This window comes from Trichosurus vulpecula, chromosome 8 (genome assembly GCF_011100635.1).
Source record: "Trichosurus vulpecula isolate mTriVul1 chromosome 8, mTriVul1.pri, whole genome shotgun sequence".
Classification (NCBI taxonomy): domain Eukaryota; kingdom Metazoa; phylum Chordata; class Mammalia; order Diprotodontia; family Phalangeridae; genus Trichosurus; species Trichosurus vulpecula.
The window spans coordinates 43754191-43780287 of record NC_050580.1 but is presented as its reverse complement, the minus strand read 5'-3'; the positions used below and the strand labels follow the sequence as shown (position 1 = coordinate 43780287).

General features: G+C 46.9%; 1 protein-coding gene across 1 annotated transcript; it reads right to left on the bottom strand.

The window, feature by feature from the left end:
* Positions 1-172: 172 nt before the first annotated feature.
* On the bottom strand, positions 173-26097 carry PKD2L1 (polycystin 2 like 1, transient receptor potential cation channel). The gene is made up of 15 exons (XM_036736480.1): positions 25842-26097; positions 25095-25208; positions 13236-13363; positions 12518-12771; positions 10808-11032; positions 10387-10615; positions 8910-9080; positions 8374-8555; positions 7864-7984; positions 6583-6681; positions 6264-6385; positions 5511-5637; positions 5260-5378; positions 639-762; positions 173-382 (listed from the first exon to the last, which is right to left on the bottom strand). The coding sequence occupies exons 1-15, from the start codon at positions 26095-26097 to the stop codon at positions 173-175; spliced, it is 2481 nt and encodes an 826-aa protein (XP_036592375.1).

The window sequence follows — 26097 nt, the reverse complement described above, 5'->3', positions numbered from 1 at the left end:
TACGTGGAAACACAGAGACAAGAGTCAGAGCTACACTCAACACAGCTATCCATAGACACAGGAGACTACACACCTACACATACACACACACACACACACACACACACACACACACACACATACACACAGGCCCAAGGAGAACTCACACATGAATGGGGATGGGAAAATTGCACTAGAAATGGATAGTGTCTTGAGAGAGGTCTTCTGAGAAGGCCATTTGTGGTGAGGCCTGGGATGGAGACAGTTGCTGTGACAGCCCTGTGTCTCCAGCTCTCTCCCTATCCTGGGCTTCCCAGGGGCCTAGCCCTGGAGTCAAAGTCAAGGTTGGGGTCAGGGTCAGCATTGGAGGTGACTGAAGCTGCTCCCAGGCAGACTGTTCTCCCTGGGGGGTGGGGAGAGAAGGTCATTGTGAGGGTTACCTGGGACAAGAAACTTTGTCCCCACCCATTCCAGAAGCAACAAACTGCCCATAGACCAGGAAAATCTAAGCCCTAAGCTATCTCTTCTTTGAGATGTGATTAGGGGAGGAAGAGGTTGTGTGGACATACTGACATTGCTGAGTTCTGTAGCCTGGATCCCAGGAGAGAAGCAGGTTGTAAAGGGGCATTTTCAGCAAGCTAAGGGGAAGGGTTCCTTACTTTTCCAGAAGGGGAGGGGTATGGCTCCTTCCTCTCCAGGGCCTTCACCTTTGAACCAGCAGCATCCACCTGGGATATGATGTTCCCCAAAACATTTTCAATCTGCTCGACCCGGTTCTTGAGTCTGAGGGTTGGAGAAGATGTAGAGACTCATGTGAGTCTGAATGGACTCAACCATTTGCATCAGAACCAGGGAAAAACTCTGTGTGCCTGGGGGGAGGGGGAACAAGAGCTCATGTGTTCATCTGAGGAGTCCTGTGAGCCTGTTGGGGGAACGGGGCTGTGTATTTCTGGTGGGGAGGCAAAGCCCTGCTGTCAAGGGAAGACAGAAGCTTGTGTGTGTTGAGGGCAGAGAGTGGGATGAAGAGTCATTAGTGTCTGGTTATGGGGCAGAGCACTGTGTCTGGGGGTGGAGACTAAGCCCTGACTATCTTTAGGGACAAAGCTATTATGTCTTAGGGAATGAGGAAGGGATGTGAGGGTGTGTGGTTGGAGAAGAAACACAGAGTTATCTGTATCTAGGGGTGAGAGAAGCGTATGGGGCTGGTAGATAGGACAGAGTTCTGTTTATGACTTGGAGGGAACAGAGCGATGTGTACAGGATGGGGAACAGATTTGAGAATGATGGGGGTGTCCCAGATCCCTGTGTGTCTGGGGAGGGAGAATAGAGCTATGGCAGGAAAAGATAGTCATTTGCATTGGAGAGAGGCCGGAGCTGTGTATTTACAGGTGGGATAGTTTTGTTGGGGGGATATATTCTTGTGTGTTGAGCAGGGCACAAATTCTTGTACGTCTAGGGTTGAGGACTTTGGGCTTGAAGACAGAGTCCTTTACGGAATATAGTTGTTTGTGCCTCAGGAGAGAGTGGGCAGAGGCACATATCTCTAGGAAGGACAGAGCTCTGAGTGTCTGGGGTTAGGGACAGAGTCCCGTGTCTGTGTAGGCCCTCTGTACTCTGCCCCATCACACTTTATATGGATTCTTCTGCAGTCAGTGCTGGGCATCACGCTTTAGGAAGGGCATTGAGAAATATTTAGAGCAGGCCAAGTAGAATGTGAGGAACCTCAGACACATGCCATGTTGAAGAGATGGCTCCAAGAAGACATGATAACTGGGTCTAAGATTTGAAGGATGGAAGAAGAAGAATCAGTCATATTCTGTGTGGCCCTGGAGGCCAGAACTTAGAGTGATGAGTAGAAGCTGTAAAAAGTTCAGCTGGGTGTAAGGAAAAGCCATTTCTCTCACTCTTAGGACTATCCAAAAGTGAAACAGGCTGTCTGAAGAGATAGTGGATGCTCCCTTCCTAGAGGTCTTCAAGCCAAGCTGGATGGCCACCCGTCAGGTAGGTCATAGAAGGGAATCCTTCTGGAGCTGTGTGTTAAATTAGATGGCCATGGAGGTGCCTTCCAACCCTGAAATTCTCTGATTCTCCATGAATATCTACACAAGAGGCAGAACCCTGCTTATGTCTTGGGTGTCAGAGCATTGATAGAGCTGGTTATTTCTGCAAGGAATAGAGCTCTAGATGTTGGGGATGGGGAAGAGTCATGAGAACTCATGAAGGGACAAAGCCATGTGAATCGAGGGAGGTCGAACCCCTGAGGACCAAGAAGGAGAACATTGTGTATCTGGAGGCAGGGGGACGTTGTCTCTGGAAGGAAAAGGTTGTGTGATTGGGAGTGGGGGGTGGTATGTGAGCCTGAGAGAGTACAAAATCCTATGTGAACAGGGAATCTCATTTGTGTCTTGTGTAGAGGATAAAGGCAACCGTGTCAGAAGGGAACAGGAAAGGAATAAGCATTTATTGAACACCTGCTATGTGCCAGGCACTGTGCTAAGTGCTTTAAAAATATCATCTCATTTGATCCTCATAACAACCCTGGAAGGGAGGTGCTACTATTTGTCCCTGTTTTACAGTTGAGGAAACTGAGGCAAACAGAGTTTAAGTGACCTGTCCAAAGTCACACAGCTAGTAAGTGTCTGAGGTCATATTTGAACTCAGGTCTTCCCGACTCCAGGCCCAGCTCTCTATCCACCAAAACACCAGACACCTCTGAAGATGTAAAGTCTAGAGCTTTGACAATAAACATAGAGCCTCCCACTCCCACCACTGCGTGTTTGGTAGAGAGCAGTCTCAGAGGTCTGGGGAGGGACTGAACCATTTGAGTTTAGGGAGGACATTCCTGTATATTGGGGTGAGGAGGTGACAGACTCTTACTAAGTCCTGGTGTGGAAGATAGAGCTTGGTGTTTCTGAAAAGTGGAGAATCCCAGTGGATCTGAGATTTGTACCAGTGATTTACAAATTCCTGTGTGTCTGAAGCAGAGTTTCCTTAAATCTCATTAGGTTGATCGGGGAATTCATAAAATTAATCAAGGTGTCTCTGGTCACTCTGTTTGCTTTCAGTGGGAAAACAGGAAGGGAAAGGGGACGGAATCTTGGAGAGCTAGAATGAAGAGATGGGGGCTATAGAGTACCCTGTGTTCCTAGAGTAGGTTTCTGGATAAATGGGTGAACAGAAAAGGCAGCAAACCCTTGTGTATGGCAGGGGAAAGGGGTTAGGGACAGAACCTTGTGTGTCTGTGGGAGGTGGAGCATTTAGTAGTCTCTGTGGCCTCAGAGGCCTGCGCATGTGTGACAGGTGGCAAATCCCTTCATGTCAGGGATAGCATGGGGTGAGAACGTAGCCCTGAGGGCAGAGGTGGGGGAGAAGGCAGGGGATAGGGTGGGACAAGCCTGGTGTACACAGCCTTTATGGAGTAGTGAGTATGTAGAGACGAACCTAGTTTCTTCAGGGGATGGAGACCTATGTGACTGGGGGAAAGGAGGGAATCATGAGCTCTGGAGGCCTGGAGACCTGTGTGTGGTGGACAGGTCAGACCGATGTACATCAATGGAGGAAAGAAATCTTTGTTCCTTCTATTCAAGAAGTCTTGGATATCGGATGTTGGTTGTGTCTGAGAAGAGAGGAAGGGAGGGCAGGGCAGGGTGCCTTGGGACAGGTACAGGGCCTACATGTAGGTAAGCCAGAGCTGTCTCCATTTTGGGGTGAAATAAAGGCTGATTGTCAGAACATGGAGGGAGGGGTATTTCTGTAGGAGAGGGACCTTTGCATGTTGGGGGAAGGGTCTCTAGAGGGAGAATGGCATGTGTGTCTCCATCAATCAGGTTGCAGGGGGATGGGAGAAGATGACAATTCTCCTGGGCGTGGCGGTGATAGAGGGCTGTGTCTGGGAAAGGAAAAGGGACTGAGCTGGGCTCAGTTTTTGTGTCTGGAAGGGGCCGCAGGACCACATAAGTGCAGAAGGGAAGGAGCTAGGGGGCAGGAAGGCACAGAGAAGGAAAGCCGAATCCTGTGCATTTGGGAATAAGACCAGAGTAATGTGAGTTTGGGAGGGAGGACAACAAAGTTCTATTTGTTTGGGGTGCAAGGCCTTTGGAGGAGGGACATGGGGGGAAGGGTGAGATGTGCTGGGGGTCAGGGAGGGAAGCAGGGGCCCATCTCTCAGGAAGGAAATTGAGCCCCATGAGCCTGTGAGTGGGTGGGTGGGGGTGGAGCAAAGTCCTGCGTTTGGAGACAGAACTGTGCATGACTGGAGACAAAGCCCTGTGTGTATCTGTGGAGAAACACATTGGAGGGGCGCAGCTGTATGGCTCACATATGGGGGATGAGGGAGGGCTGGAGGGAGCCGAGCAACTTGTGGTTAGGAAAAGACTGAAGTCTTAGTAAATGGAGGAGAGCCCTGTGGGTGTCTTTTGGGGAGGGAAGGGGGGGTGAGGTGGGGGAGGTAGAGAGAATGCTGGATTTCCCTAGCATGGGTGGAGGAGGGGCAGGAACAGAGACTTATGTGTTTAGTGGGGGGAACAAGAGGCTACATGTGACTTATGGGAGAGTTATTTAGAACCTTGTGGAGCTCTGTGTGTGTGTGTGTGTGTGTGTGTGTGTATGTATGTGTGTGTGTGTACAAAGCCTTATGTGTCTGGGGGTTAGAACCTGGTGCCTTGGGAATAGAGCTGCATCTGTCTTGAAGGAGGAGGTGTAGACAGAATGCTGTGTGCCTATAGCATAGACAGAAACTTATATATTATCCTGTGTGTGTGTGTGTGTGTATGTGTGTGTACAAAGCCACATGTGTCTGGGGGTAAGAACTTGGTGCCTTGGGAATCTGTCTTGAAGGAGGAGGTATAGACAGAATGCCGTGTGCCTATAGCATAGACAGAAACTTATATATCATCGTGTGTGTGTGTGTGTGTGTGTGTGCGCGCGCGCGCGCGCGCGCGCTCGCGAGTGTGTGTTAGGGGGCAGAAAAGGAAGGATAGTGACCAGAGGAGAGTCCTAGGAAGAGGCAGATGGGGGCAGGTACAGCATGTCTGGGGCATAGGGTGGGGATAGTGAGAGGGCCACAGGCCTCTGTGTATCTAGGGGCCAGGGAACAATGTCCTGTGTTTTGTGATAAGATCCAGCTATGTGTGACCTGAGGGACAGGGCCCTGAGTTTCCTGGAACTATAACAGAGCTTTGGGCTGAGCACCTACCAAGTCTAGGGAAGGTGGCTAAGAACAGGGTCAGGGTTCAGTCTTGTGTAGGCACATACCCACCTTGGGTTCCTAGGAGCACATACCTGTGGAATTCCTCTCCAGAGACCCAGAGGCTTCCTTGGGCTCTCTCTGCATGAACCTCATTCTTCTGGCTTCCTCTAAGGGACTGGCCCAAGGTCTGGATCTCAGCACTGAGAGCCACCTGGTAGAGACCACCATGCTTATTGAGTGACCTCAGGCGTCTGCTTCACTCATGGTCACTCATGGTCCAAAGAGCTCCCAGGGAGCCTCCTAGTCCCCTCCTTCCTCCCCACCCCCATCTGCAGGCTCTTACCTGCTTCTCCTCTAGGTCCTGCCGCATCCTCTCCTGCTCCTCCGCATCCAGCACACAATTGCCATCTCTGTCAAACCTGGTGAAAGCTGCTGTGACCTCAGTGATTTCATGCTCAGCGTGTCCCAGTCTGGGAGGGGAGGGGAGAGAGAGATGGAGAGGAGAGAAGAGGAGAAGGGAGGGAGGAAGGGAGGAGAGGAGAGGGGAGGGGAGGGGAGGGAGGAGAGGAGAGAGGAGAGGAGATGAGGGGAAGAGGGTGCAGGGGAGGGGAGGAGAGGGAGCTGTGACTGTCAAGCTCTGAGATCTCGCACCCCTGATCTCTGAAATCTCTCTTTGTGATCTATGGATTATATGTAGATTATTAGGTTAGATTAGATTAGATTAGATGTAGATTATAATCTACAACATCGCACAGGCTGTAAGTGGCAGACTTGGGATTCCAATTCAGGGTGTCTGGCTCCAAATCCAGCCTACCTTGTACTTTCTACTACGCTCCCTCTCTTTACCCCCAGAGAGCCTGGTCCAGCCTGAAGTGATGGCTGGACTACACTTTTCATGATGGAGAGAGGAGCAGTTTAGCGTGGGAAGAAGAGGACTGGAGGAGTAAAGCCAGGTTTGCATGCGTGTGCGTGTGCATGTGTGTGTGCATGTGCGGGTGTGCACATGTTACATGCGTGTGCATGGGCATGTGCAGGGGGCACACTAGGGATGTAGGCGGTAGACTGGAGGATAGGCACCTGGCTGTTGGTCACTCACTCCCTCAAGGTGTTAGTGAAATCCTCGAACTGGAGCTGTCGCTCCCCGCCCTGGAGAACCCTCTGCACATCTGAGACCCGCTCCTTCTTCAGGCGCAGCCTCAGAAGAGTCTTGTTGTAACCCTGGAGGGGCAGGAATGGGGCAGGGGGAGAAATAGCGGCTCCCCTGCTGCCTCCCCACCATGGGCCAGGCGATCCATGCCCCCAAGGCAGGGGGATTCTGGGCCATGGAGCCTGGAGGTTTGGGAGGCAGGAGGTGGGAGCGACACCCTGGCTGGGGTTAGCCGGGTCCGACTAGGGCCGGGGTCAGGCCTGGTCACCTGTTTCAGGAGGTCTGAGAGCTGCAGCTCGTCCTTCTGTCCAGCCAGCTCCTCCTTCACCTCAGAGTATGTGTCATTGATGATGGCCAGGAACATGTTCTAGGAGATGGGAACCAGGAACCTGTGTCCACACCCTCGGACCTACTGTCTAAAAAGACCTGCTGGCTTGTACTGGCCCTAGCAGTGTGGACTCAGCACTGTATTTGGAGCCATAAGCCCTAGATTCAAATCCTACTGGGCTCCAGTTATCTCATTGGTAAAGCCAAGGGGTTGGACTAGATGACCTCTCAGAAAGAACAGGAGCCAGCCTACACAGAGGACTTCCTCACGACCACCTGGTGAGGTCAGTCCTACACACAAGATAATCCCCAATTAGTTGAAGAGGAAATTGAGTCTCAAAAAACTTCAGTGACTTGCACCAAATCATAGAACCACAGAACTAGGGCTAGGAGGGACCTTAGGGGTCATCTTGTCCATCCCCCTCTTTTTACAGGTGAGGAAACAGCCTAAAGTATTATGTCCAAGGTCATGTGAACAGAACTGGCCAAGGTGGGATTTGAACTCCGGACAGAGACTCCAAGTTCAGAATTTGACATTCCTTTCCCTGCCTTCTCCTAACTAGAAGTGTAGAAGAAGGTACTGAAACCCAGGTGTCTCCTGGTTCTAGATCTAGTGTTCTTTCCATTTTGCCTCCTAACTTTTCAGCTAATAATAATAATAACTGACATTTACATAGCGCTTACTCTGTGCCAAGCACTTTGCAAACATTACCTCATCTGAGGTACCAGCTCTGGCAGGTAGGGGCTACTATTATCCCCATGCTACAGATGAGGACACTGAGGGCAACAGAGGTTGAGTGACTTGCCCAGGGTCACACAGCTAACAAGTGTCTGAGGTCAAATTTGAACTCAGGTCTTCCTAACTCCTGGCCCAGTGCTCTATCCACTGCACCACCAGCTGTTCTTTCTAGCTAGCTAGATAAATCCTATGATCCCACTGGCCCCATTGACTGCTTTGACCCTGTGGATCCTAATGACTCCTCACACTTCACTGACCCACTAACACCCTGACTGTGCTGACCCATCCACGCCCGTCCAAGCCCTGAGCATAGGATAGTCTGGAGCCCCTCCACCACAATTCTGGAATTGGCACAGATTTGAATGGAAGGCTCCCCTAGCCCCAAATTCAGCTTCGCAGGGACCTTAACCCTAGCCGACATTTAGCTCTTCCTCCCCCCTCACCCCCGTCCCACTCCTGCCCCCAGTCTCTCCTCAGCCTCACCAGGAGCACGAAGAACACAAAGAAGACGTAGGTGACAAAATATACAGGGCCCAGGACTCGGTTGGCCTTGTCAATGGCATTATAGTCAAAGTCTCCAAGGATGATCCGGAACTGAGTAAAGCTGAGAGGGCAGGGCTCAGCCTCACCCAAAGGCCTGAGCCCCAACCTCCAACGCCCCAGCCTCCAACCCCCCCCCCGCCCTCAGCCCCATTCCCTGCTTCTGACTCAAGAGCCGGGATGGCTGCTACATCCCAGCCAGAGGTGGCCAGGGCAGGGGATAGGTGTTAGGGACACGAGCAGGCCCTTACACACACATGTATACTCTCACATATACACATCCATGCACACCCACTCACACACGTAACACCTCCTCAGAGAGAGCTCCCTGGGGAGCACACATGCCCATGCTCTCACACACAGGCACATGCATAGACCTGCGTGTGCTCAGACATATCTCCCCAGAGCTCCCAGGAGCCCACAGGGCTCAGGGCAGGAGGACAACATACTCACATGCACTTGACAAAAGTGCTGAAGTTTTCCACTTGGGTCCCAAAGAGCAGGAAGCCCAGCTGGGCATAAGCAAAGAAGACGATGAAGAACATGACTGCAAAGCCTAGGATGTCCTTGGCACAGCGGGCAAGGGTGGATGAGAGCTGAGTCATCGTCTTATTGAAACTGATGTATTTGAATATCTGAGAAAGAAGCCCATGGGGCTTAGAGGGAACAGAAGAGGCATGGGGAGATTCCGGGGGTGCTGTGTGAGGGAACTCAGGAGGGGCCTGCGTGGTGAGGCCTTAGATGGCCTTGCAGGAAGGGAGCTGGGCTTCTAATAGGAGCATAGGAGCAAGAAGCTGAAGAGGAAGGGATGGATGGAAGGGTCAGAGGGGTGATCCTGAAGGGGTGTCAGGCTAGCCTGGAGGGGCCCTTGTGCAGAGGATGATTGGGGGTAACCTTCATGAAGGACTCCAAAGGGAATGATTTGGGGATAGTCATGGGTGGGGGAGGGGTGTCCCAGGGAACAATTATGGGTTGGAAGGAGCTCATACCTTGATCCAAGCAAAGAACAGGTTGACGGCATTCATGTTGTTATACTGTGTCTGCCAGAAAGCCAGGAACTCAAAGTCAGCATAGTCAGTTGGCCGCTGTAGGAGGTGCCCCATAAGGCGATTCACTTCTAGGGTACGGAACACGTGGAAGCCCACAGCCATAATGGAGAGCTGGGGAGAGATGAAGGGCATGGTCAGGGGGTCACAGGAGTGAGAGGGGCCACGAGAGTCAAATATGAGGATCCAGTCTTTAGTTACTGCTACCACACAAGTGGAAACTGATCACCACCCTCTCCCTTACAAGGCTACATGTATGGTCACTGTCAGTGGCCACAAAGCCCTTTCATAGTCTCTGGTTACTTTGTGTTCTCTCGGTTGTATATGTCTGTACAGAAGTCACATGTGCTCAATCATGCTGCAAACCGCCCAAGGCAGAGAGAGAGACAGAGAGACAGAAGAGAGAGGATATATAGATAGATGGATGGATGGATGGATGGATGGATGGATGGATGGATGGATGAGAAAGTAGTTTAGGGGACAGCATTTCCTTCTTGTTGGCAGGACACGGTACCATAGATAACATTCTACCATCTGCTTCTATTTCCCCAATGCCTGGAATGCTCTCTCTCTTCACCTTACCACCTGGAAACCATAGCCCCCTTAAGCACTACCTCCTACAATAAGCCTTTCCTGATTCACCGAGTTGTCAGTGCTCCCCACCCCTTCAGTCGCCTTGGTCATATTTTATACTGGCTTGTCTATAAATACAAATCCCACCTTCTGCAGGAGGTAGGACTTTCCCAGCCCCAGCTGCCACTGCATTCCCTCTGAGATGATCTTCAGATTACACGGTATACATCTTGTATATGCCTATTGATTGTCTCCTCCCAAATCCCTGTTAGACTGTAAGTGCTTTGAGGGGCAGGGAATAGTACTTTTGCCTTTCTTTGTTATCATAGTACTTCACACAGTGTCTGGCTGCTGATTAATTGACTGCCTATGTACATGATGCTTTTATCACCAGTAGAGTGTCAAATCCTTGAAAGCAAGTCTCTTTCCTTTTTTCTTTCCTCCTTTCCTTCCTTCCTTCTTTCTTCCTTCCTTCTTCCTTCCTTCCTTTCTTTCTTTCTCCCTTCCTTCTTTTCTTTTTTCCTTTCCTTCTTTTGTTTCTTCCTTCCTTTCTTTCTTCCTTCCTTTCTCTCCCTCTCTTTCTTTCTTTCCTTTTCTTTCTTTCCTTTCTTTCTTTCTTTCCTTTCTTTCTTTATTTCCTTTCTTTCTTTCTTTCTTTCTTTCTTGGAGACTTCTTGGGCCTTCATTTCCTCATTTATAAAGCAAAGGTTTGGACAAGATGATGGAAAGTCCTCTCCTGCTCTTGACCTGTGGCCTATGACCCTTTTCTACTGCCCCTTTGCCAGCAGGAGGCCAACACTTTGCTCCCCACCCCACCACCAATGTGACACATATGCCCCCTCCTCACCAGGATGACCACCATATCTAGGATGTTCCAAACACTGCTCAGATAATGGAGCTTGTGAATCCTCAGCTCCAATGCCTCCTCCACCACATAGTAAAAGATGAAGACGCAGAAGACAATCTCGCATCCCACGATGAAAAAGTCCCAGGAGCTCACATAGCGGATCAGCTTTACAGTGCGGATTTGCCAGGACGGAACAGCCCCTCCTGTGGCTGGGAACTCCACCACTAGCCTGGGGGATGACAGGGGATGAGACGGCTGAGATATGGCCCCTTATGACTGGCAACCCCCAAGAGTAGTGTTAAAGCCTAGGGAAAGGGAAAGGCTTCAAGAAGGAGATGGGGCCTCTATAGATGGACAGGCCAAGGAGGGGGCAAGGGTTTTGAGGAGATGTAGGACCTCAGGATTGGGGATCTGGGCCTACCTCAGCACACAGAAGAGGTTGATGTTGGCATTATAGACAGAGAAATCAATGAAGACAACACGGGTGCCCCGGTCCAGCCACAGCCCATCTTTCAGGCCACGCAGAACGTTGGCACTAGCCTCCCGGGGCCCTGGTAGGTCCATGTAATAGCCACCACCGCTGTAGCTCGTAAGCTGGCCCCAGTGAGAGGAGCCCCCCAGTTCATCCTCTGAATGGTATGTCCACCTACCATGGGTGACAGTAGGTGGAAAGTCAGTCTTTTTTCAAAACAGTGGTTACAACTCCTATTAGTAAACCCCTCCTGCTCCCCATTCCTGCATGTACCTCTTCTGCTAGTACCCCTTCATCACCATTTCTCAGAGTGAAGAAGAACTTTAGAGGTTATCTCCTCAACCCTCTACCTGGGGTACAACATCCCTGCCAAGATTTCCCCATTAAATCGATGTTCGAAAATTCTCTAGTAATGGGGAAGTAACTACCTGTTGAAGCAGTCCATTCCACCTTAAAAGAGCTCTAATTGTTAGAAAGTCTTTCAATAGGGGGCCTCAACTTACCTTTCAGGAGCATCTACCCACTTCTCAGTATTGCTCTTTGGAGCCAAGCAAAATAAATCTAATCCCTCTTTCCACTTAGACCTTCAAATATTTAAAGAGAGCTACCATGTTCCTCTCTCCCCACTACCCCACAGTCTCCTCTTCTTCAGGCTAAATATCACCAGTTCTTTCACCGACTCTTTGTATGGCATGATCTCTGGTCTCATCACTATCCAGGGTACCATCCAGTGGATTTGCCCTAGATTTTTAATGTCCCTCCTAAAATGTGCTGTCCAGCGCTAAACATAATACTTTAGATGTGTTCTGACTAATAAAGAGACCAAGAGGACAGTTAATTCCTTCGTCCTGGGGATTTTCAGCTGTCACGTCACATTCTTGAACCATATTGATCTTCAGTCCATTTTCACATTAATGCTTGTCAAGACACACTTCCCCCATCCTGGAATTTTGCAGTTGATTTTTTGAACCCTAGCTTAGAGCTTTAACTTGTCCTCGCTGAATTGAATTTCATTTGACTCATTCCATCACTCTAACTTCTTGAGATCTTTTTGAATATCAATTCCTTCATACATATTAATATCCATCTCAGTTCTGTGTCCCCTAAAAATTATATAAGCGTGCCATCTATGCCTTCATCCAGTGACAAAGCTGTTGGACAGAAGAGGACTGAGAAAAAGTCTTTATGACACTTCTGTAGAAACTTTCTTCCAAGTGGACATTGACCAATTAATCATTTTATTAGGTCTAATCATTCAGCCCCTTCCAAATCCAACTAATGCTTTGCTTAAATCTGACATCCCCCAAAGCTCCTGGTCTACTTTGTAAAATGATGATGATGAAGAAAAAATGACCTATTCTTAATGAAGTAATGCCAATCCCATCCTCCCCATCTCCATCCCTCTATCCCTTATCTTGTCCCCACTCCCATAATTTCATCCCCATAACTCCATCCTCTCTCCCCCCATCCCCTATTTTCTTCCCCCAAATCAAGGGTCCCATCACTACTTCTGTTTCCCTAGCTCTATTCCTCTTGAAACTCTCCCAAAGCTCAAAGAAAGCAATTTGCTCTTGCCTGGCTCCCATTTCATCTTTCAGTACACCTGGACTAGATGAAAATTCCCTTCCTATTTGCTCAGGACAAAGGGGTCTCACTCACGCGGTGCCATTGAGGGGTCCAAAAGGGAGCTTCTCCTCCTTGTCTGGGGAGTAGACATCATAACAGCCCAGGATGTCCTCTTGGAAATCTTCATGCACGGCACATGAATTGTTCCTCACTTTGAGCTGCCGCAGCCTTGGAACACCCAGGAGCAGGTTCTCATAGTAGATGAATGAGTGTGTGCTCTGGCCCAGGCTCTGGTTGTTATACCACTTGTTCCAATAAAGACTGTCAAGCAATGGGCCCTGGGCAAACTGATCCAAGGGCAAGCCCAGGATTGGGGGGATGGCTTGGCCTTCTACTTCCCAATATAATACCCATTCCCCAGTCTGATACTCAGAGCAACCCAGAGTAACCCAGAAGAGTTAACACCTAAGTATTACAGAATCACAAAATTTCAGGGCTAGAAAGCCCATCTAATCCAACCCATGCCTGCAAAAGAATACCTATTACAATATACCTGACAAGTAGTCACCCAGCCTTTATTTCAAGACTTCTAGTAGGTCTTGAAGAGGATGACCACCTGAATTCATCCCCAGTCTTACCCCTGCCCCCATCAGTCTGATTCATGTGACCCATGGCTATCAAATGATTGAGGAACAGACTTGTCCCTGTCCTGATCCTTCAAACCAACCCCACATGGCTCTTGACCCAATGCCTTTCCTTGCCTCCCTCCCCTACTATGGTCTTAGGCCCTTGGGGAAAGGCCCAAACTCACGCCCCAGAAGTCTTTCATGCTGGTGATGGTCTGGAAGGAGACTCCAGTAGCAGATGGGGTTTGTAAGAAGAGTTCTGACATCACTTTGGTGTAGTAATAAGCACTGGAACTGGTCATTCCATAAGTCACTGGAAAGCAATGGGGAAGTTGGTTTCCTGGTCCTAGCCTGGACATTTCTGTCTATCCACGAAGTGGCAGAAGGGAGCAGTGGTTAAATTATGGAGGCCAGGCCTTTCCTTTCAAGGATCCTTTCAAACATCCATCAATAAGTACTTATGATTTGGTTGTCCTGGGATTTCTTTCTACTCATCCTGGAGCTGTCTTTTTTTTCAGGCTATACTAGCTCTTTAGAAAATGGGTTCTATAAGTTTGCTCCCTTGGGTAAGAAAGGAGGCTGCCTTACATTTTTCTTAAAATTATTTCTTTTGGGTTTTGGAATTACCCCCTTGTCATTAGCCAAAACTGGGAGCCTGGGCTAGGGAGCTACAGGGCCCTCCAACCCATGCTCCTTCACTTGCACTGAAATCCTTAGGCCAGTGAATTTTAGTGACCTCCATTCCCTATCCTGGGCAATCACTGAGAACCTGGGGTCAGGGAGCTACAGTAAACTATAAAGAGTTTGACTGTAAACTTTGAGAATGACCTGTTTGTTGGGTTAAATTATTCTGATTTTTAATATGAGGGAGAAAACTCTCTCTTAGTTTTTTCTATCTCCTTCTCAACTTTAAGAAATAGAAGGGGAGACATGTAATTAGATGGGTAGAATCCTACAAAGGTGCCATGCCAACAAAATGTCTCCTGATTGGCTGAAAATAAGCCTGGGAGTAGAAGAATTGACCAACGAACTCAATCCAGAGAGCCCAAACCAACGGCACCCCAAAACAACTTAGAGTTGTTTTGAGGAAAAGACAGCATTCTTGTGTGAGGTCCTGAGGAAGCAAGGTGATATGGTGAGGAGGAAGAGCCCAGAGAAATTCATGATTCATGCTAAGCCTCAAGAACTTTAGGATCCTGTATATTCTAATACCTCTATTCTAAGCCAGCATAAAAATCGTAGAATCTCAGACTTGTGCAGGACCCCTGAGGTCTAAGCTAATGAGTTCTTGATCAGGAACCTTCTCCACAACCTCCCTAGCAATATCCCCCATCCAACTTTTGCTTCAAGACAAGTGATGGATGGGGAATTGCCTCCCTCCTAAGGCAGCTCATTCAACTTCTGCATAGCTCTACTCATAAGGACAATTTTCCTTATTTGGATCAGAAATCTACTTCCCATTACTTCTAGTTCTGCCCCCGGGGCCAAGCAGAACAAATATGATATGGTGGAAAGAACGATGGATTTGGAGTCAACCAGACCTGAGTTCAAATCCTGGCTCTTCTACATGCTACCTATGTGAACCTGGGCAATCATTTAACTTCTCTGGACATCAGTTTCCTCATCTATAAAGTAAGGAGTTTGTATGTTATGGATTCTGAAGGTCACTTTCAGCCTAAATTTATAATCCTATGTCTAATTCCTCACACACATGACAATTCTTCAGGTACTTTGACAACAATTATTTCCCAACCCTCCCCCCACTCTGTCTTCTTTCTTCTAAAAAAATTCCCAATTTCTTCAATTCACATGGCATACCTTCCAGAGTCCTTTTCATCCTGGCTTCTCTCTTCTGGACAAGTTCCAAGCCATCCTAAAATGCCATGTCCCACACTGAATACAATACTCCAGATGTGGTCTGACAAGGGCACGGAGCAATGGGACTAGCTCCTTATTCTAGACATGATATTTCAGAGCCTTACCCAGAGCAATAACTTCATACATTTTTGTTGAATCACGTATTAGATCATTTTAGTTGTCTTGTCATACTGATGACTCATTTTTTGCTTCTACAATAAAGCCCCCGGATCTTTTTCTTTTCTTTTTTTATGTGCATCAACATCTAGCTATGCCTCTGTGTCTTCTATTTGTACAGCTGATTTTTAAAGTAAGACTTGACATTAATCCTAATAAAGTTTCATCATAAGATTAAGCCCAATGTTCTCTCTAGCCTGGTAAGATATTTTTGGAACCCTATTCTCTTGCATAATGTGTTAGTTTATTCCTTCTTGATCTGTGTCATCCACAAATTTAATAAGCATGCCTACCTTTATAAAATGACTCTTCATAAAATCACGATTTTGACTAGATAAGGATGAGGACAGATTCTTGGGATACTCTACCAGAGACCGCTCTCAAGATTAAAACTGATCATTAATTACCTTTTGGACCAGTCATCCAGCCAGTTCTGAATCCCAATTTAACTGGGACTTAGCCCACATCTCTCCATCTAGTCCATGAGAGCAATATGAAAAATTTGTCAACTGACTCTCTGAAATCCAAATATAACTTATCTATAGATACTCTAAAAAATCAGTCTAGGAACCCTGTCCAACAAGAAAGAAAAGAAGGAAGGAAGGAAGGAAGGAAGGAAGGAAGGAAGGAAGGAGGGAGGTAGAAAGAGAGAGAGGGAGGGAGGGAGGAAGGAAAGAAGGAAGGAAGGAGGGAAGAAAAGAAGGAGGGAGGAAGGAAGGAAAGGAGGGAGGGAGGTAGAAAGAGAGAGAGGGAAGGAGGAAGAAGGAAGGAAGGAAAGGAGGAAGGAAGGAGGGAAGAAAAGAGGAAGGAAAGAAGGGATGGAGGAAGGAAGGGAAGGAGGAAGGAAGAAAAGAAGGAAGGAAGGAAGGAAGGAAGGAAGGAAGGAAGGAAAGAATTGCCTTAGTCTACCATCATCTATCCCTGTCCCAAGAGAGAATTACAGTGGCCTGAACATATCTCCTGTCCCCCACCCCCTCTCAACACATACACATGCTGTCTCTAAGTGACATCAGTTTTTCTTTCTAAATGTTCATCCCATTAACAATATATTCTAAAATGTATCCAGGGATCAATACCAAGCTCACTGGCTTATAGTCTAAAGAATCCACTCTCCTTTTCTTCTTGAAAATTGAGATAACATTTTCCCATATCCTGCTCTCTTGTGTGACAGCTCATGGTCTGCAGGATTTTTTCAAAGCTCATTGCCAATGGCTCATTAATTATATCCTCAAGTTTTTTCATTGCTGTGGTATATAATCATCAGAGCCTGATGACTTGAATTCATTAAGCACAGCTAAGTGTCCTCTGACCAGCTCCTCACTTATCTGAGGTTTCAATTTCCTGTTAATTCTTTTTATTCCATCCATTACATTCCCCAAATGGTTCCCCTTGGTAAATAAAAGCAAAATAGAAGTGGGGTAATTTTGTCTTCTTGCCATCATCCATTATCATCGTCCTGTCTGCCTTAATCGCTTCTCTGACCTTTTTCTTGTCCCAATATAGCTTATATAAGGGAGATACATCAAGTTTGATTAGGGACTGCCATGATCTGCCTTTTCTATACTTAAAAATAATCCCCTCTGTTTTATGGTCCTTGATGTTTATTACTGACTGTGGTGACTTCTGGACTTTAGCAGTTCTGACACTAGACTAGATTGCTCACTCTTTAATCATTTATCCTCTATCGACTGCCCTTAATTCCAAATCCTGTATATATTTTTATTAAATAGAAGATGAATTTCTTCTGCATCCACATCCCTTTCTTTAGACAACTCCTCTTCCTCGTCAGAATTGCTTGTATTGTCAGAATTTAATTCTTAAAAGATTCCCAGGCTTCTTATGCCGATTTCCCCCAAAGAACTGTAGATCATGGGACCTTACCCATCCTTTCTCTGAACACTAAAAATTGTTCCCACTAAATCTGAGGTTGGAGTAGATTTTTTCTTTCTCAACAGTTATGGGCTCTAGAACATCATGGTCATTTCTTCCAAAGATTCTCATCAGTTTTACTTCAGCATCCCACTCACCCTTATTGGTTACCTTTGATAGCCAGGGAAGTACAATGACCCCCCAAGGCCCTGTCCTGACATACGAGGAGATCCTAAAAGAAACCTTCCTTTATGAACATCAACTAGCCAATGAGTCTGAGTTTTCTGAGATGTAGATGAATCTTACTGGAGTCCTTAGCACCCCCATAACCCCACAGTAGCATTTGATTAAACCTGCTTCCCTGACAAGGTCTATATACAAGGGAGAAAAAGAATGGGGGTGGGGAGGGCATGCAGTAGTTAATCACTGAGAGAGGACTAAGAGCCCAAGCCCTAGGATTGTGAATACAGATGTGAAGTCAGGTTGGGAAGAACTGATTTGCTCCCATGATAAGAATGAAAAAAGAGATATTATAAAAGAACAAGGAACCTAAGAGAGATCAAACCCATCCACATGTATATGCCAGTGGGTGCCAGGGAGAACTTTAGCTATAAGACTTTTTTTGTGCCTGCGAAATACTTCTGGATCCTTTTCTCTTCCAACTCTTCCACCAACACCATGTTTATGTGTGTAACCCAAGGCTCAAACCTGGGTATTTGCATAAGGCTGGAGAGAATGATTACTTGTGATTCTAAGCTTTCCTACTTCCTACTTCCCCCTCACACCGGCTTGGAGCAACAGGTATACAAGTAATTATTCTCTCCACCAATGAGGACAGTCTTATAAAAATGCCCAGGATTGTACCTCAGGCTACATATAGTTGAGAAGAGGGAGAGGCAGAGGGAGAGGGAGAGGCAGAGAGGGAGAGGGGGAGAGGCAGAGAGGGAGAGGGGGAGAGGCAGAGAGGGAGAGGGAGAGGGAGAGGGAGAAGGAGAGGGAGAGGGAGAGGAAGAGAGAGACGGAGATGGAGATGGAGAGGGAGAGGGAGAGGGAAGCAGAGAGGGAGAGAGGGAGAGAGGGAGAGGGAGAGGAGAGAAGATGCCATTTCTATCCCATAGGTAAATGGGAAGAGACAAACTCTGGTCAGAACCAAGGGGGTAGCAACTGAGAAAGAAGCAAATAGGTAAATCTCTGGAGCCCATGGAGAGAAAAGAATGGATGAGGAGTCTGGGCAAGGCTTAACTTGATTCTGGGAATTCTTACCAGAAGGACAGCTCTGACAAGGGGCATCATTGAGGGGTAGAGGCTCAGTTTAAATTCATTTTCCTTCATATTCTCCAAAAGGAAGACTACTCATCTCTCACTTTCCTGCCCCCTCAAACAGCATAGAATGTCATGTGAATCCACTCACATTCTAACAATCTAGGTCTAGGTCTGTTTGTGCCTCCCACCATACCTCCACCTCTACCTCTCTTACCATGTGGCCATTGTGCCACTCAGAGACCTAAACATTCTCTGTCAAGGCTTGTCATCACTGTCCTCCTAGTCCTAGAATCCCACTATGAGGATCAGCACTAGGACCGAGCATACACTCAATTTTATTGGCCGGATGAACTGTTTGGACTCTATATCTTCATATTCATTCTTGCCACTCTCCCTAAATTGAGGTTTGCTAAAGAGAGCCTGAGAAGCTTGGCCATGGCCACATTGAAAAACCAGGACCCAGACTGATAAGGGGTGAAGACACTCCTCCTGAACAAGAGAGGAGGTGCTGCTGGAATGGTCAGGAGACAGCAGAAGTGACTGAGAAGAAGCAGTCAGAGAAATAGGAAAAGAACCAGGAGGATGTGAAGGGAGCAGTGAGTACCCAGAAGAAGAGGTTGACAAAGTATTTAACAGGGGCAAAGTCTGAGAAAAAGCCCTTAGATTTGTCAATAAAGAAGTTGATGACCTCAGAGGGATGGATTTCAGTTGACTGGTAAAGATGGCAGTAGGGGTGTGCTGGAGCAGGCTCTCAGGCACATCAATTGGTACATTTTCCGTGTGAGCATTTCCATTGCAATCCAGGCTTTATTTATCATATTGTTGATTTGTCTATATTTAAGAGAGTGATAAAGGAAATATTAACGGTTCAAATTAAACTTTTAAATGTGCCCTTCATGCAATTATTTTTCCTTCCAGAGTCAATTGTTAAACACCACTAGAGGGAAGTAAGATTGTAGAGCACTGATATCCAAACTTAGCAAAATCAGTGGGAGGGGACAAATTTGTGACAGTTGCTATGGTTGTCAACAGGATGTGAAGGAATTCCCACAGGAATTTCTCTTGACTCACAAGCCAAAAAAATGGATGGGAGATCAGGTGGTATGAACAGAGATCTAGGAAAGGAGGTAAAATAGAATATTGATCAGAAAACTTTCTTCCTAAAGTGGAGATTCTTTAAGATGGAAATAGAGGAGAAACCTCAGGCATTAGCTGAAAGATGTTCTGACTTTTCCACTAGGTAGTGCTATGCTGTTATCTCAGTTGTTCCTTCTCTGGTCCCCACTTTGCTCATGTGTAAAATGAATTGATTTCAATGGGATCATGGTTTCTTAAACTATGCTTTTTTGCAAAGCCCTTGGTTGTTTCTGTGTGAGAAGAATTCTGTGAATGAAGCTTTATGCTAGTGATTTTCTTCCCTTCTAAAATGTTAAATGTGAAATATGTATCAAGATTACTTATTACATGGAGCAATATAGTATGAAAATAGGTTTAATTTCCTTTATTTTACTGCAAAGTGAATGAAGAAGAAATTCAAGAGTGAAGAATATATTGTGGAAGAATAAGAAATCTAAGAGAGATCAGGTCTATCTATGCTCAATAAATAAAATCCTTCATGGCCAACATTTATCTCTGACCAGTCTTTACTCTGAGCAGCTAAGTGGTGCAGTGAGTAGGGCCCTGGGTTTGGAACCAGATAGACTCATCTTCCTGAGTTCAAATCTGGCCTCAGACACTTACTAGCTGTGTGACACTGGGCAAGTGACTTAACCCTGTTTGCCTCAGTTTCCCCATCTATAAAATAATCTGGAGAAGGAAATGGCAAACCACTCTAGTATCTCTACTAAGAAAACCCCAGAAAGTCAGAAACAACTCAAACTTCCTACTCTGGATCTGACCAAGCTCTTATTTCCTCTCAGCTTCCTCCAGTGAGGCAGAAACAAATTAATCTCCTGCCTGGAGAAAAATATGACAGAACAAATTTCCCAGGAGCCAATCCCAGTGGCATCAGAACCTGGGGCAGGGGGAGAATTTAAAAAAAAAACTTTCCCCAAATACAAGGTATTTAGGAACCGAATCCCAATACTACTGAAGTCACATTTCCTGAGCTTTATTTAGAAACTTCCTTGTAGTCCTAGCTATACCACCAAGATAAGTTGCTAAATCAAAACAAATCACCAGTGTGCAGGTGTTCCTGTCCCTGATTTTCTCTGGTTATGCTGGCTGCCTTCAGAGGGAAGCGGGGCAGCATCAGCTAATGAAACATACCCCAGCCATGTGGTCACAGGTGTTCACAAAGTTATACTCATTCATTCTGGTTTATATGGTTTTGGCTGGAAAAGGCACAATCTTCACTATGTAGGTGTGAAAGGGACATTTCCTCTTTGAATCCTTCATCACTAAGAAGAGAGGAGGAGGCAGATGTAAAAAGAATAAAGTTCAAGTTGAACCTATGCAAGCAGGACAGCAAGAGAAGCAGAGCCAGCCAACCAGAACAGACAAGGTCCTTCCAGGTCTAAATCCCAAGATCAACACAATGATGAAACACAACACCAAAAGACTCATGATGAAACATGCCATCCACCACCCTAAAAAGAAGATGGATTCAGAGCATGGATTGAGACATTAGTTTCTCTCTTTCTCACTCTCTCTCTCTCTCTCTCTCTCTCTCTCTCTCTCTCATATTTCTCTCTCTCTCTCTCTCTCTCTCTCTCTCTCTCTCTCTCTCTCTGTGTGTGTGTGTGTGTGTGTGTGTGTCTGTATCTGTGTGCCTGTATTTGTGTCCCTAACATGACCAATGCAGGAATTTGATTTGCTTGACTATAAATGTTTGTAACAGGGGTACTGTTTTTCCTTGCTTGCTCAGTGGGGAAGGAAAGAAGTGGGAGAGAGAGAGAAGGTGAAAATAAAATGAATTTTAATTTAAACATTAAAAAGTAATAAAACCTATGATCCTATGAAATGCCATCCACCCCAGAACCAGCTGAATAACTAAGGAGAATCTCTATGAATGAGGAAAACCAGAAGCAGGAAGCCTCTGGTTATGCTGGCTGCCTTCAGAGGGAGGCAGAGCAGCATCAACTAATGAAACATACCCCAGCCATGTGGTCACATGTTAGGGAAACTGAGAGAAACTGATCAAATGGACACAGGGCAAGGTCATCATGGAGACAAATTGGCAACCTGATGGTTGTGCCCAGCCTAACATCTTAGAACAATCACATCCCAAAAGTGAAAGATCAGCAGTTGAGGAGTGAGTGAGAGGCAGGAGCCAGAGACTGGAAGCCCAGATCTGCCATTTGTCATGCCTGGCAAGTCCTTCCACTCCCTCTTGATCTGTTTCCATATCAACAGATTAGGAGGTTGGACAAGATAAATGGGTAAGGTCACTTCCAGCTCTAAATCTTGGGAAAGAACATTGGCTTGCCACTATTTGATGTTTAAGGATGAATCACCAAAAGCCCAGAGCACCTCCCTCTGCCCCACTTCTTCTCAACTCCATGGTGACCAGACCTGGCCTTGTACAGAACCTGAACCATTCCCCCAACACAAAGCCTGGCCTCCCAGGTGCACCTAGAAGATAACAAATACCTATTGTTCCACCACAAAGGCCTTTACAATTCCTCCCCCAACAAAAGCTTCCATCCATCACCCCAGAAACACAAAGGGAAACCCTAATGCAAACAACAGAAAATAAGGTTTGGGTGGGGATAGATGGGGATGAGAAGGGTGTAGGAGATGCTCCATCTGCCCAGGGAGACCTGGCCCCTGCCTTTGGCAATGACATCACAGAATCTGAGAATTACAGAGAACATCAGAGGTCATCCAGTCCAACCTTGAACTGAGCAGGAACTCTCATCCCAAAATTTCTGACAAGGGGAAGCCCACCTTTGCTTAGAGACTTTAGAGACCTTCAGCAAAATGCCTGCTCTGGTTTTGGACAGCTCACTGTTATCAAGCTTTCTTTTGTTAAATGAAACCTCCCTTCTCTGAAACTTCCACATATGGTTCCTTCTGCTGCCCTGGGGACCAGTCTCGTTCTTCTTACATAGGACATCATTCAGCTATTTGACAATGACTGACCCAGGGCCAGTTCATTCCAGAGCCAGGACTGAAGCACACACAGGCCAGGTTTCTTTCCATTATGCCATGCCATCTGTCATAGAGCACATTATGCCCTCCCCATTCTAGGCTGGACTGCTGGTGGCTCCCTCCCCACCCCAACCCCATCAGGTAGCAGATTGGTCAAGAGAATCCCTAGGGAGTAAATGTAGCTCATGTATAAACCACGTCAGCCCCAGGAGAATCCTCTCCTTGTCTCCAGCTGTTTCTTTCTGCCTGGATCCATTTCTCTAATGTACCTTAAATGCCTTGGACCATGCTGGTTCTTCTGTCTAGTGAAGAGCTGAGATCCCTCACTGATAATCGGACAGCTCTGAAGTACAGAGGATAGAGGAATCAGGAGGACTTCAGTTCAAATCCTGCCTCAGAGACTAACTGTATGACCCTGGCAAAGTCACCTAATCTCTCCCAATCTCAGTTTCCTCTTCTGTAAAATATGGATAATAATATTCCCTACTTCACAGAGTTTTGTGGGGATAAAATGCGATAATATCTGTACAACACTTTGCCAATCTTAAAGTGCTGTATAAATGTTAGCTATTATTATGATTATGATCAGCTTAAATTTGGGCCTGTCCTTACTGATGCTCATGGGGCCTCTTGGTGGTGGGTGCCACCTTCCCTGGAACTTCTCCAGCTTCCCCAGGAATAAGCTCCTTTGACTTTTCTTATTTCAAAACCCCCTTCTAGCCTAGCCACTAAATTCTCTCCATCAGAGGGAATTCCACCCCTCATGAACTCCATGATGGCTGAAACTCCTATGTTTAGCCTCCCTGACAAATCACTCAGGTCCGCCCCTACCCCCTCAGAGTGAGCGACCTTTCAAAATTTTATCCTGGAAGCTTATAACATCGAGTTACTTTATGCAAGAATCACAGACAACTTCTACCAACAGTAAGTTGTTGTTCAGTCATTTTCAATCTCGTCCAACTCTTTGTGACCCAGCTGGATCATTGGCAGAGATACTAGGGTGGTTTGCCATTTCCTTCTCCAGCTCATTTTACAGATGAGGAAACTCAAAGGCAAATGGGGTTAAGTGACTTGCCCAGGATCACACAGTTAGGAAGTATCTGAGGCCAGATCTGAACTCAGGAAAATGAGCCTTCTTGACTCCAGGCCCAGCACTCCATCTGGAGAGTCCAAATGACTCTCCCAGAGCGTGTGTGTTGTCCACAACGTCCACACTTCTGGAGAGTTATCTATATTGTTCTCTATAACACACTGTATCTGAAGCTGGAAACAGAATGCTGAGAAGCCAAGGCTGAAGAGAATGTAGGTGAGGAAGGAGGGCCAGCAGCCAAAGCTGGGATAAGATGTGCCCTTCCGGTGATGATTAAGTAAAATAATAGAACCATCATCCATCACTGGCTGAAAGAACATTGTACATTGAGTTTGTTGCTGTTCCCATCTCTTGCTTTTTCACTCCCTGTACCCAAGAGATCTGTAGCAAACGTTCACCCCCAACAGCCACAGAGTGTGAGTTTTCATGTGAACGTGAGGAAAGGAAACCTAAGGGAAGGTCCCCAGACAGCATGGATTGCTGGCCCCAAGCCCTACTGTCTTGTCCCCGTAAGAGCTCACACAGACTCACCCAAATGTGTTCACCAAGCAGCTGGTCTTCACAGTGACTTAGCTATAAACCCATTATTTTTTAAAATGGTTTAGCAGCAGCAGCTTTTTAAGACATTTATGTACCACAGAAAGGAACTAAACCTGGAATGATGAATATCTACCCAAAAATGGAAAAGATGGAGAGATGTGGGCTAGATGGGTTAGACGTGGGTTAGATGAATATCTACCGAAAGCCCTAAACCAGAACCAAATCTCTTTCCAAGTTCTTTTCCTTGGTTTCCTGGCCAATTCCTCTTAGATGTTAGACCTTAGATCACATTTTTCTGAGGGAAGTACTTTGGAATCAGATTCCCTCAAGTCAGCTGTAGTGTGTTGGAAAGAATCCAGATTAAGTGTCAAGAGAGCTGACTTTGAGAACTAAGTCAGTCATAACCAGCTGCATGTCCTTAGGTCTCATTTTCCCCATCTATAAATGGGGTTGAGAGGAGTGAGGTATGCATTATACTGAGCAATGTCTAATGTGCTTTAGAGGGTTAACAGTTTATGATTTCAAGGTGAAATCCTCATGACTATCTTTTTCCCATCAGGAATTTTCTACTCTTTAAAGACAAGACCTGGGTAACCTTGGGCAAGTCATTTAAGCCTCCCTGACCCTCAGTTTCTTCATCTATACATGGGGTTCGGGGTGGAGAGGACTCTGTGGCCTCCCAAGTGCTTTCCAGCTCTAAATCAATCCATCAATAATCAATCAACAAGCATTTCTTAAGCACCTACTATGTGCTAGGCACTGTACTGGGGAATGAACCTAGAAGCCTAGGAGAACCCTTCCTCTTCCCAGCAGGATTTTTACATTGCTTCTGGGTAGGTATTTAAGCAATATTGCTCTGAACAGTTCCCTAAATCCTGTACTTTCATTTGCTTTACAGAGCTTCTATTCCTTTTTGGGGAGGGGGGAGGCTAAGTGACTTGCCCAGGGTCACACAGCTAGTCAATGTCTGAGGCTGGATTTGAACTCAGGTTCCCCTGACTCCAGGGCTGGTTCTCTATCCACTGTGCCACCTAGCTGCCCCAGAGCTTCTCATTAAAAGGCAAAGACTACAACTGTACATTGTAGAACAGAAAGTATTTGAACCTCTACTTTAAGAGGCTTTGTGGGAGATGTTTTATATCCAGCTGTTACTCACACAGGCAGATATCCACTAGAAACACCACATACACCAGCAGCTCCCTCAGGGTGGTCTTGACATAAAGTTCTCTGTTTTCCGCCATATTCTCTGTTAGTGTCGTACCCCAAAGACCTACAGAGCAGGGGGGACACACTGAGGGGAGCAGAGAAGCAGAATCCCATAGGCATCCCTCCCAGCCCCCTGTGCCCCCTTCCCAAACCTGGCCCTGCCTCTAAGGCATTCCTCCCTCCCCCAGAGGGTTGATGCTCTAAGCAAAGGCCGCCAAAAGTGTGGCCAGATAGCAACCTTTCCAGATGCTCTGCTCTACACCAACCCAAACTCTATCTCTGGAGGGTCCTGGCTTCCCCTCTACAGTCCCATTCATTAGACTCTTCACTGCTCTCTGGCCCCATTTTCTGATATCTCAGGGGCATATAGCTCAGGCATAGACCCTGATCCTAGTGCCCACAGCCTGACCCCCACATTGAGCTCACATTCCCTCCACCAAGGTCAACCTTTCATGCACATTTTCCCAATAAATTCATAGTCCTACTGTAAGTTTATAGTTACCCCCCCCAACTTATAGTACCCCACTGCAGGACTATTGAGAGTAATAACTCAGCAGCAGCCTGCTGGGCTCCTGGCCCCCTCAAATTGACACTCCCTCCACTGAGATCACATACCCCCTCCAACTCCACCCTTCCCATTTAGTTTCCAATCCCTTCTCCCCTAGTTAATGGAGGGAGGGGACTTTCCTTCAGCTACCTCGGATGCCACGACAGATGTGGAAACACATGTGGCGACAGCAGTCCATGCCTGATTCTTGAGGTGCCCTCTTGAGGGGCCCACCTTTGGGCTTCTCTCCAGGCTGACTTGGTAAAGGACCAGAGATGGTGCAGATCTTCAGGGATGCAGGTGGTGAGGGGGGCCCACTGTAAGCTGGGTTGTCCCAGGCTCTTGGCCCCAGCCTCTGCAACTCCTGACCCTCAGGGTTACAGCTGGGGCTTCCCACAGAACACAT

Coding starts and splice junctions, on each gene's coding strand:
- PKD2L1 (XM_036736480.1), bottom strand. CDS start 26,097: ATGTGTTCTGTGGGAAGCCCCAGCTGTAACCCTGAGGGTCAGGAGTTG. Junction 9,081..10,386: donor TAGATATGGTGGTCATCCTG/GTGAGGAGGGGG, acceptor ATCTCTCCCCAG/CTCTCCATTATGGCTGTGGG. Junction 6,386..6,582: donor TCTCAGACCTCCTGAAACAG/GTGACCAGGCCT, acceptor CTGCCCCTCCAG/GGTTACAACAAGACTCTTCT.